This window comes from Scyliorhinus torazame, chromosome 5, assembly GCF_047496885.1.
Source record: "Scyliorhinus torazame isolate Kashiwa2021f chromosome 5, sScyTor2.1, whole genome shotgun sequence".
Lineage (NCBI taxonomy): Eukaryota > Metazoa > Chordata > Chondrichthyes > Carcharhiniformes > Scyliorhinidae > Scyliorhinus > Scyliorhinus torazame.
The window spans coordinates 167,214,896-167,227,306 of NC_092711.1; the positions used below are offsets into that span (position 1 = coordinate 167,214,896).

The 12,411-nt window shown below is 49.7% G+C and overlaps 1 protein-coding gene across 1 annotated transcript in view; it reads right to left on the reverse strand.

The window, feature by feature from the left end:
• LOC140420523 (uncharacterized) overlaps positions 1 to 5,271 on the reverse strand; it is a 106,311-nt gene extending 101,040 nt beyond the window's left edge. The window contains exon 1 of the mRNA XM_072504525.1: positions 3,698 to 5,271. Coding sequence (XP_072360626.1) covers positions 3,698 to 4,276 — 579 coding nt within the window. The 5' untranslated portion in view covers positions 4,277 to 5,271. The remainder of the gene's footprint in view (positions 1 to 3,697) is intronic.
• Positions 5,272 to 12,411: the final 7,140 nt, after the last annotated feature.

Genomic DNA, 12,411 nt, shown 5'->3' on the forward strand with positions numbered 1-12,411 from the left:
GGAATGGGCTGCCAGAGGTAGTAGTAGAAGCGGGTACAATTGTGACTTTCAAAAAGCATTTAGATGGTTACATGGGTAAGATGGGTATAGAGGGTTATGGGCCAAGTGCGGGCAACTGGGACTAGCTTTAATGGTAAAAAACTGGGCGGCATGGACTGGTTGGGCCGAAGGGCCTGTTTCCATGCTGTAAACGTCTATGATTCTATGATTCTATGAACTCAATCGGGGCCCCTAATCCCTCTTCTAGATCCTCCTCCACCTTCGGAAACCTCAGTTGGTCCAAGAATTGCTTCATCCCTTCCCTCCCCTCCGGGGGTTCTGACTCATCCAATTTACCATAAAAATCCTTGAAGACCTCATTGATCCTTTCCGAACTCAGGACCGTGTTACCCCCCCCTGTCCCTAACACCCCAGTTTCCCTGGCCGCCTCTCTCTTCCATAGTTGGTGCGCCAGCATCCTACTTGACTTCTCCCCATGCTCGTACACTGCTCCTTGTAACTTCCTAAACTGAGCCTCTGCTTTCCCTGTGGTGAGCAAGTCAAACTCCGCCTGCTGTCTCTGGCGCTCCTTTCGCAGCCCCTCCTCGGGGGACTCCACATACCTCCTGTCCACCCTGAGTATCTCCCCCACCAACCTCTCCCTCTCCATCCTATCCTTCTTCTCTCTGTGGGCCCTGATAGAAATTAGCTCCCCCCCGATAACTGCCTTCAGCGCCTCCCAGACCACACTCACGGAAACCTCCCCAGTATCGTTGGTCGCCACATAGTTTTGGATGCTCCTCCTAATCCGCCCACAGACCTCCTCATCCGCCAATAGTCCTATGCCCAGTCTCCATAGAGGGCATTGGCCTCTCTCCGCCCCCAGCCTCAACTCCACCCAGTGCGGAGCATGGTCCGAGAGCGCAATGGTTGAGTACTCTACCCCCTCCACTCTCGGATTAGCGCCTTGCTCACCATGAAAAAGTTGATCCGCGAGCACACTTTGTGAACATGGGAGAAGAAACCTCCTTTGCCCTTGACCGAGCGAATCTCCACGGGTCCACTCCCCCCATCTGGTCCATGAACCCCCTCAGGACCTTGGCCGCTGCTAGCCTCTTCCCCGATCTAGACCTAGACTGGTCCAGTGCCGGGTCCAGGACCGTATTAAAGGCCCCCCCCCATTACCAGACTGCATGACTCCAGATCCAGAGTTTTACTCAACATTCGCTTCATAAAACTCGCATCATCCCAGTTCGGGGCATTCGCGATCATAGCACCACCCGGGCCCTCTGCAGCCTGCCACTCACTATAATATATCTACCCCGTTTATCCGCCACAATACCCCCCGCCTCAAATGCCACCCGTTTGCTCACTAAGATTGCGACCCCCCCTGGTCTTCGCATCCAGCTCCGAGTGAAAGACCTGCCCCACCCATCCCTTCCTCAGCCTGGTTTGATCCGTGACCTTCAGATGCGTTTCTTGTCGCATGGCTACGTCTGCCTTTAACCCCTTTAAATGCGAGAACACACAGACCCTCTTGACCGGCCCATTCAGGCCCCTCACGTTCCACGTGATCAGCCTGGTCGGAGGGTTAATTACCCCCACCCCCCACCCCCTGCTGACTAGCCATCTCCTTTTTTAGGCCAGCCACGTGTCTGCGCCTTCCGCACACTCCAGCCCCCCAGCCGGAGGCTCCCCGTCCCGACTCCCCCTTTGACTCCGAAAGTTGCTTCCCCTACAGCCAGCAAAGCAGCAACCCAGCCCCCCCCCCACCCCCGATCCCCCTCTCCCAAGTCAAGCATCCGCTTAACCCCAATTCTCCCCCCCCCCATTGCTCTTCTGTAAGTCAGCTGACTCATGCTGACCCTGGCCGCTCTCGCCTCTACCTCCAATCCCACTGTTGGCTCCCTCTACGGGTCTCCAACATCCACCCCCCCCCCCCACACCCACCAAGTGAGGGAGAGAGGGCGCCCCCTCCCTTATTCCCGTGTGTCAAGAGAAAAAAAGCTCAAACAAACAAACAAACTTTGGGTGCTATCCCCAACGTTGAGCGACTCCCCCCCCCCCCACCCCCCCCAGCAAACTGCTCTCGCTGTCCGGCCCGTCCCCACTGCCTGTGACGCAGCTCTACACAATCAGCAAACAGACCCAGAATCTCGAGGGCCCAGAACAAAGGGGCTAAAAAAGAAAACACGGGAAAAAACCAACATAACACCGCCCCCCTCGCCCCACCAGGGTGCCCCAACAACATACAGCAGTCCATTAATTCAAGTCCAGCTTCTCGTTCTCAATAAAAGTCCACGCCTCATCCGGTGTATCGAAATATGGTGCCGGTCTTCGTACGTGACCCACAGCCTCACCGGTTGCAGCAACCCAAACTTCACCCCTTTGCTGTGAAAGATCGCCTTGGCCCAGTTGAATCCCGCACGGCTCTTGGCCAGCTCTGCACCCCAGTCCTGGTAGATGCGGATCTCGCAGTTCTCCCACTCACTGCTTCGCTCCTTCTTTGCCCATCGCAGGACACAGTCTTTGACGGTGAAGCAGTGGAACCTTACCACCATAGCTCTAGGCAGCTCGTTCGCCTTAGGCTTCCTTGCCAGGACTCCTTGCGCCCCGTCGAGCTCCAGGGGCCGCAGGAAGGCCCCCGTGCCCATCAGTGTTCCCAGCATCATGGTCACATATGCACCCGCATCCGACCCCTCCGCGCCTTCAGGGAGACCCAGAATTTGCAGGTTCTGCTTCCTTGACCTATTCTCCAGGTCTTCCAGCTTCTCCTGCCTTCTTTTGTGCAGCACCTCGTGCGCCTCCACTCTAACCGCCAGGCCCTAAATCTCATCCTCGTTTTCAGAGGCCTTTTTCTGCAGCTCCTTAATCGCCACCCGCTGCGCCTTCTGGGTCTCCACCAACCTTTCAATGGAAGCTTTCATAGAGACCAGCATCTCCACTTTTAACTCAGTGAGGCAGCTTCTAAGAAACTCCTGCTGCTCCCGTGACCACTGGGCCCACGCTGCCTGATCCGCGCCGGCCGCCATCTTGCCTTTTCGCGCCCGTTCTCCTCTCTTCTCCAAAGCCGCTTTTTTGATCGCCCCACTCCTGGTCCACTCCATACAGCGCTGGGGGATCCTCACTGTTTCCTTCCCACACTGGGAATCATAGTTCAAGTGCCGCTGGAGCTCTGTACAAGGGCCCAAAGTCCATTGTTGGCGGGAGCTGCCGACCATGCGACCTACCCGGGCATAGCGCAACCGGAAGTCCCTTAATGTGATTATGCAAACCATCCAGTATTCAGTGAAACGAATCAATGTTAATATTAAGTTTTACATTTATCCAAAGATCGGTAGTCTGTAAAAACAATTAACATATCAATACGACATCGGACAGTATAACTGGTCATTGCAATGTACAATGGGGCAGAGACACAGACTCATAGGGACCTGCAGCATTCAGGCCCGAGCCTCTGTATGTCCCACATGCATGTGAAACAAAGACTTTTCCTGAAAGTTCAACACAGTCTCCAGGACTCAACTTTAATTCCCTCCAACACCAACTGTCAGAATGAACAAAATGCCGTCCTGGATGTAACTGAAGCAGAAACAGTAACAGCAGAATCCAATCCCTGGAATCACTCGTGAAGTTGTTTGTGTCTGAGTAAGCGCGAGGAAACACAGAATTCCTTCCCACACACAGAGCAGGTGAATGGCCTCTTCCAAGAGTGAACTCGCTGGTGTCTCTGCAGGTTGGATGAGTAACTGAAACCTTTCCCACACTGAGAGCAGGTGAATGGCCTCTCCCCAGTGTGAACTCGCTGGTGTCTCCGCAGTGTGATTGATTCAGTGAATCCCTTCCCACACTGAGAGCAGGTGAACGGATTCTTCCCAGTATGAATTCGCTGGTGTGTCTGCAGGGCGGATAACTGAGTGAATCTCTTCTCACAGTGAGAGCAGGTGAACGGCCTCTCCCCAGTGTGAACTCGCTGGTGTGTCTGCAGGTGGGCTAACTGAGTGAATCTCTTTTCACACTGAGAGCAGGTGAATGGCCTCTCCCCAGTGTGAACTCGCTGGTGTGTCTGCAGGGTGGATGAATCACTGAATCTCTTTCCACACTGAGAGCAGCTGAATTGCCACCTCCCAGTGTGAACTCGCTGGTGTTTGTTCAGGCTGGATAACCAAGTGTATCTCTTCTCACACTGAGAGCAGGTGAACGGCCTCTCCCCAGTGTGACTGCGCCGATGAGCTTCCAGTGCAGATGGGGCTTTGAATCCCTTCCCACAATCTTCACATTTCCACGGTTTCTTCATGTTTTGCGTCTCCTTGTGACTCTCCAAGTTGGACAATTGAAACCTTACCCACACGCAGAACAGATGTACAGTCCCTCCCCGCTGTGAATGGTGTTATGTATTTTTCAGGCTGTGTAACTGGTTAAAGGTCTTTCCACAGGCTTCATTGAAAATCTGGAGGCAGTTTCGCTAACACTTAAGGTTGGGTTTAGGGTCAAGGGAAATGCCGATTCGGGGGAACCACAGATTTGAGCCAGGGAGGTGGGATGGAAGTTTTCGGAAATGGGAAGAGAAGGGGATTAAGACGCTAAAAGATTTGTTTCTTCGGGGTCGGTTTGCAGGATTGAGGGAGCTGGAAGTGAAGTATGGGCTAGAGCAGGGAGAAGGGTTTAGGTACATGCAGGTTCGGGATTTTGCCAGGAAGGAGATACAGAGCTTCCCAGAGGAACCGGCCTCCACATTGCTGGAGGAGCTGTTGACGACAAGAGGACTGGAGAAGGGGGCAGTGTCAGCGGTGTACGGAGCTATTCTGGAAGAGGATCAGGCTCCACTGGAAGGGATCAAAGCAAAGTGGGAGGAAGAGCTGGGAGAGGTTATAGAGGAGGGGGTCTGGTGTGAGGTGCTCCGGAGAGTGAATGCCTCCACCTCATGTGCGAGGTTGGGGCTGATACAGCTGAAGGTGGTATATAGAGCGCACTTCACGAGGGCGAGGATGAGCCGATTTTTTGAAGGAGTAGAGGATGTGTGTGAGCGTTGCGGGGGGGGGGGGGGCCCGCGAATCACGTTCATATGTTTTGGTCCTGTCCAAAGCTAGGGGAGTACTGGAAGGAGGTGTTTCGGGTAATTTCCAAGGTGGTGCGTGTGAAACTGGACCCGGGTCCCCAGGAGGCCATATTCGGGGTGTCGGACCAGCCAGGGTTGGAAACGGGAGCGGAGGCAGATATCATAGCCTTCGCCTCGTTGATCGCCCAAAGGCAGATCCTGCTGGGATGGAGAGCAGCCTCTCCACCCTGTTCCCTGGCATGGCGGGGGGACCTGTTGGAATACTTGACCCTTGAGAAGGTTAGGTTCGAACTGAGGGAAAGCTCGGAAGGGTTCTACAAGTCATGGGCACTATTTATTATGCACTTTCAAGAACTGGATAACATCGACATTAGTTGGGGGGCGGGGGGGGGGGGGGGGGGGGCTGGGTAGATTAAGGGTGACTATGGGTAATCCCTGATTCCTTTTTGTCATTTGTTTATGTAAACATGCGGGTTGAGGTTTGGGGGTTGGTGGGTAGATGGGATCGTTGTTATTATGGGGATTGACATATCTTGCTGATTATTGTTTATTGTTGATGGGTGTAAATGTGTGTGAAAAAGGAGGAGAATAAAAAGAATTTTTAAAAAGGTCTTTCCACAGTCAGTGCTCTGGAACACTCTCACTTGTGTGTGTGTGTCCCAAGGAATCAAGTGACTGTCAGATTGAGACGTAACATTTGAGATTTCTGTCTGTAATTCCTCCTCTTCTAATATCCTGAAAAACAATTTACAAAAGTCATCACTGTCAGTACAGGATTGAAATTCAGAACAGACAATTCTGCTTCCTATGGAACATTCTTCCTTCTCTTATTCCCCAAAAGCTGTAAATCTCCATCCCACACACTCTCCCTCCATTCTCACTCTGCTGTATCTAATATTCACCCTCCCAATTCTCCTGTAGGTGCTGATTCAGGCTGATTGACAGATCCCTGCTCACTGCTTCCTGTCCTGGACACAGAGATCATAACAAATAGGAGCTGCAGTCAGCCATTTGGCCCATTGGACTTGCTGAACCCTTTATTGAGTTCAATTGCCGATCTCTTCAACACCATTTTCCCACACTATCTCCCATATCCCTTGATATCTTCAACATCTCGAAACCTTAATCTCAAAATGGAAAATACTTGATGACAGACATCTGGAGTAGAGAATTCCAAAGCTTCACCGCATCCTCGAGTGTAGAATTCACTCCTCATCTTCACTTTCACTTAATTTTTCTACCTGTACCCCATGACACTCAACTCTCTTGTCAATCGGAAATCTGTCTAACTTCACGGCGTTGTGGACCCAGGTTCGATTCCGGCTCCAGGTCACGAGTCTGAAAATGAAATGAAAAATGAAAATCGCTTGTCACAAGTAGGCTTCAAATGAAGTTACTGTGAAAAGCCCCTAGTCGCCACATTCTGGCGCCTGTTTGGGGAGGCTGGTACGGGAATTGAACTGTGCTGCTGGCCTGCCTTGGTCTGCTTTAAAAGCCAGCGATTTAGCCCAGTGTGCTAAACCAGCCCCTGGTTTGAGACATGCACATTCTCCCCGTGTCTCCGTGGGTCTCATAACCACAACCCAAAGATGTGCGGCCGCCGCTCCCACAATCCCCCCATGCTGGAGAAACTGCTCTATTCCATGCTGGGAATTCGGACTTGGTCAAGTTTGAATATATAGACTCAGACAGGCTGCTAGGGCATATCTGGAACTGCCCTATCAACTCGCCATCAACAGATCATTGCACTCTATTCATATGCACAAGCCCATTGTCAGTATCCCAGATCGAGCCAGACTCTTGGGCACCCAGAACAACAGGTTATGTGCAAGCAAATACCACAGAGAAGGATACCTGGGGGTGGGGCCCAGTCTCCTGTCAAGCAAACATCAAGAAACCAATTGGGTATTGGGACCCTCTCCCAAGACCTCAATGGCCAGAAGCCAGAGAAGTTTCTGGAAAAGGCGGGGAGGGAGGAGGATAAAAATAGATGTCCAAGACACACCAGCAGCGAAAACCTGGTGTGGGAGATGACCCTGACTAACCCCAGACTGACCAGAGAAGGAAGGAGGGAGGAATTGCCAGTGAGACAAATTTAGTGATGATGGACGAGAGAGGCTTGAGGATCGGATCTACAGTTCAATCCAGCGATCTTTGCGGGTAGTATAGCCGAATCCTGGGTAATTCTTGTATATAAACTTGGGTTAATTCACGGATTAACTTTGTTCAATAAAGATTGTTGAACTTGTATTTTGTCCTTTGTTCTCCTCACTAGTAAATGACACCTGGGTAGAACTTTGATTAAAATACTGGTTGACATATCTGAGATTTTACAGATACAATAGGCTCCCCTATTGTTATTGCTCTTCCTCTCTTTCCCCTCTCCTGTACAGACAGGCTGCTTGTGGTGCCAGAAACTTGCCTCTGTTCATACTCCCTGGAGGGACCAGCCTCATCAACCTCCAAAATGGAATACTGATTTGCGAGCGGGGCCCCAGGAGACTCCTGAACTACCTGCCTCTTTCTCTTGGATTGCATAGCGGTCACCCATTGCCTTCCTTCCTCAAGTTCCTCCAGCTGCAATGTGACCACCTCTCTAAACATGCTATCCACGATGCTCTCAGACTCATGGATGCCCACAGCCTCCGTTCCAGCTCTGAAACCCAAGCTTTCAGGAGCTGCAGCTGGGCACACTTCCTGCACACAATGCTGGTCCCGGGAACTGGAAATGCACCTGGATTCCCACATGGAGCAAGAGGACCAAACCAAGGCTTTGAGCTCTCCTGCCATGAGTAAACCCTTTAAATTTAAAATTTTAAATGAATACCATATATTTAAACAATAAATCAACAAAGTCCGTACCTCTATTATGTGGAGACAGTGACGTCGTGGTATTGTTGCTGTACTAGTAATCCAGAGACCCAGGGTGATGCTCCGGGGACCTGGGTTCGAATCCCACCAGGGCAGATGGTGGAATTGGAATTAAATAAAAATCTGGAGTTTAAAGTCCAGTGATGACCATGAAGCCATTGTCAATTGTTGTAAAAACCCATCTGGTTCACTAATGTCCTTTAGGGAAGGAAATCTGTCATTCTTACCTGGTCTGGCCTACATGTGATTCCAGCCCCACAGCAATGTGGTTGACTCTTACATGTCCTCAGGGATGGGCAATAAATGCTGGACGAGCCAGCGACGCCCACATTCATGAACAAATAAAACAACGACTTATAATTTAATATAGGATGAAAAATACCCACCAGGACTGGTGAATTTCCAGCTTCAGTGGGGATATGAATCCTTTCCCACATTCCTCATATTTCCATTGTTTCTCCTTGCAAGTGTCTTTCTGCGTCTCAACATTCAATTCATTTGTTGAAGCCTTGTCCACACACGTGTTGGGTCTTTCCCTGCACCAATTCTTTATGTTTTCTTCAAGCTATATAACTGATTAAAGCTATTTCCACATTCTGTGCACTGGAACACTATCACTCGGATATGTGTGTATCTCGGTGCTTTTCCAGTCAAATTGATTCATAAAATCTTCTGCAGTAGACAAAATCGACAAACGTTTATCCAACAATTGAAGGCTAATGAATAGAGCAGATCTGCAGCTGATGTTTGGTGTGAGGTTTCTGTCTGCAAATCCTCTCCTTCTGATATCCTGTAAAAGGAGTTTTAAAAATGTATCACTGTCAGTACAGGATAGAAATTCAGAACAGACAATTGTAGTTTCCCCAAAAGCTGTAAATCTCCGTCCCACACACTCTCCCTCCATTCTCACTCTGCTGTATCTAATATTCACCCTCCCAATTCTCCTGAGGGGCTGATTCAGGCTGATTGACAGGTCCCTGCTCAGTGCTTCCTGGCCGATATTAATTTACTGTCCCCTTAAAAATCAGCCACCTCCTGGGGAAACCAGAACCTTTAATTGTGTGAGAGATCTGCGTGAATGAGACAATAGGAATCATTCTGCTCCGCGGTGACGTCTCTGCATTCCAGTGCGCAGGCACGGTCCCGGGAACCCCGCCGGGGCCCACTCATTGTTCTCACTCCTCGAGACAAGGTTTCCAGGCAACCGGCTGACGTCTCCGACCAGAACCTGTGACACCCCCGGGGGGGGGGGGGGGGGCAGGGGGCAGCGACTGCGCATGCCCAAGGGAGAGGGGGCACTGAGCATGTGCGGGGGAGAGCTCACCTCCTGACTTTTCAGCATTGGTGTTGACCAATGGGAAGAGTTGGACGACCGGAAGGACTCTGGTCCTGCAGCCAATGGGAGTGATTGAAGATTGAGCTTCACACCTCCTCCTGTCTCCAACATCTGTGAGTAAAACACTTTCTTTTCTCCCCCTTTCCATTTCTTTTCTCATTCTCACCTTCAATTGGTCACTTGCAGCAACTGAAGGGAAAGGAAGTGAATCCAGGGAGGGTGCAGACTCTGGAAAGCTTGGCCCAGGTCTCTCTCTTAAAGACATTGACAACCTTTGCTCCCTCAGCTTGACACATTTATTTGTCTGGCTAAAAGGATGGTCTCTTTCCTAATGTTCACAATTAAAGTGCTGATTTCCCCAGCATGGCTGTCATTTAAGGTGACAGTAAATTAATATCGGAGAGAGATAATAATCATAATCTTTATTATTGTCACAAGTAGGCTTACAGTATCACTGCAATGAAGTTACTATGAAAAGCCCCTAGTCGTCACAGTCTGGTGCCTGTTCGGGTACACAGAGGAAGAATTCAGAATGTCCAATTCACCTAACAAGCATCTCTTTCGGAATTTGTGAGAGGAAACCGGAGCACCCGGAGGAAACCCACACAGACATGGGGAGAAAGTGCAGACTCCGCACAGTCAGTGGCCCAAGCCGGAAATCGAACCTGTGACCCTGGCGCTGTGAAGCAACAGTGCTAAACACTATGCTACTGTGCCACCCGGTTTAGCACACTGGGTTAAATCGCTGGCTTTTAAAGCAGACCAAGGCAGGCCAGCAGCACAATAAGCGATTTTCATTTAATTTTTCATGATATGTCTGGTGTTGTTGTATGTCAGGAGGGCTAGAAGGGGTCACGAAAAGTCATTGGCAAATAGGGTTAAGGAAAATCCCAAAACTTTTTACATGTACATAAAAAGCAAGAGGGTAGCCAGGGAAAGGGTTGGCCCACTGAAGGATAGGCAAGGGAATCTATGTGTGGAGCCAGAGGAAATGGGCGAGGTACTAAATGAATACTTTGCATCAGTATTCACCAAAGCAAAGAAATTGGTAGATGTTGAGTCTGGAGAAGGGTGTGTAGATAGCCTGGGTCACATTGAGATCCAAAAAGACGAGGTGTTGGGTGTCTTAAAAAATATTAAGGTAGATAAGTCCCCAGGGCCTGATGGGATCTACCCCAGAATACTGAAGGAGGCTGGAGAGGAAATTGCTGAGGCCTTGACAGAAATCTTTGGATCCTCACTGTCTTCAGGGGATGTCCCGGAGGACTGGAGAATAGCCAATGTTGTTCCTCTGTTTAAGAAGGGTAGCAAGGATAATCCAGGGAACTGCAGGCCGGTGAGCCTTACTTCAGTGGTAGGGAAATTACTGGAGAGAATTCTTCGAGACAGGATCTACTCCCATTTGGAAGCAAATGGACGTATTAGTGAGAGGCAGCATGGTTTTGTGAAGGGGAGGTCGTGTCTCACTAACTTGGTAGAGTTTTTCGAGGAGGTCACTAAGATGATTGATGCAGGTAGGGCAGTGGATGTTGTCTATATGGACTTCAGTAAGGCCTTTCACAAGGTCCCTCATGGTAGACTAGTACAAAAGGTGAAGTCACACGGGATCAGGGGTGAGCTGGCAAGGTGGATACAGGACTGGCTAGGTCATAGAAGGCAGAGAGTAGCAATGGAAGGATGCTTTTCTAATTGGAGGGCTGTGACCAGTGGTGTTCCACAGGGATCAGTGCTGGGACCTTTGCTCTTTGTAGTATATATAAATGATTTGGAGGAAAATGTAACTGGTCTGATTAGTAAGTTTGCAGACGACACAAAGGTTGGTGGAATTGCGGATAGCGATGAGGACTGTCAGAGGATACAGCAGAATTTAGATTGTTTGGAGACTTGGGCAGAGAGATGGCAGATGGAGTTTAATCCGGACAAATGTGAGGTAATGCATTTTGGAAGGTCTAATGCAGGTAGGGAATATACAGTGAATGGTAGAACCCTCCAGAGTATTGAAAGTCAAAGAGATCTAGGAGTACAGGTCCACAGGTCATTGAAAGGGGCAACACAGGTGGAGAAGGTAGTCAAGAAGGCATAGGGCATGCTTGCCTTCATTGGCCGGGGCATTGAGTATAAGAATTGGCAAGTCATGTTGCAGCTGTATAGAACCTTAGTTAGGCCACACTTGGAGTATAGTGTTCAATTCTGGTCGCCACACTATCAGAAGGATGTGGAGGCTTTAGAGAGGGTGCAGAAGAGATTTACCAGAATGTTGCCTGGTATGGAGGGCATTAGCTATGAGGAGCGGTTGAATAAACTCGGTTTGTTCTCACTGGAACGAAGGAGGTTGAGGGGAGACCTGATAGAGGTCTACAAAATTATGAGGGGCATAGACAGAGTGGATAGTCAGAGGCTTTTCCCCAGGGTAAAGGGGTCAATTACTAGGGGGCATAGGTTTAGGGTGAGAGGGGCAAGGTTTAGAGTAGATGTACGAGGCAAGTTTTTTACGCAGAGGGTAGTGGGTGCCTGGAACTCGCTACCGGAGGAGGTGGTGGAAGCAGGGACGATAGTGACATTTAAGGGGCATCTTGCCAAATACATGAATAGGATAGGAATAGAGGGATACGGACCCAGGAAGTGTAGAAGATTGTAGTTTAGTTGGGCAGCATGGTCGGCACGGGCTTGGAGGGCCGAAGGGCCTGTTCCTGTGCTGTACATTTCTTTGTTCTTTGTTCTATGGTATACATTCGATATATTATTCAGGGTTCTGTAATAAAGCACATTTATTATTATTTCTAGCTGTGTAATATAGTATAGTAACTATGTTATATATTTCCAATCATCTCTTCCATCAGATGGTTGTTAGTCTCTGGATTTCTCTTCCACAGGGACCAGTGGAGGCTGGGTCATTGAATAGTTTTACGGATGAGTTGGATAGATTTCTGAGTAATGAAGGTTATGGGGAACAGGTGGGAAAATGGAAAGAAGGCTGAGATGAGGAGGGATTTCTTCACTCGAGGATGTGGTGAAGCTTTGGAAGTCTCTGCCCCAGAGGACTGTGGAGCCTCAATCATCAAGTATTTTCAAGACAGAGATTGATAGGTTACTAGATATTGAAGATATTGAGGGATATGGGGGATAGTGTGGGAAAATGGTGCTGAGGTAGATCGGCCAATGATCT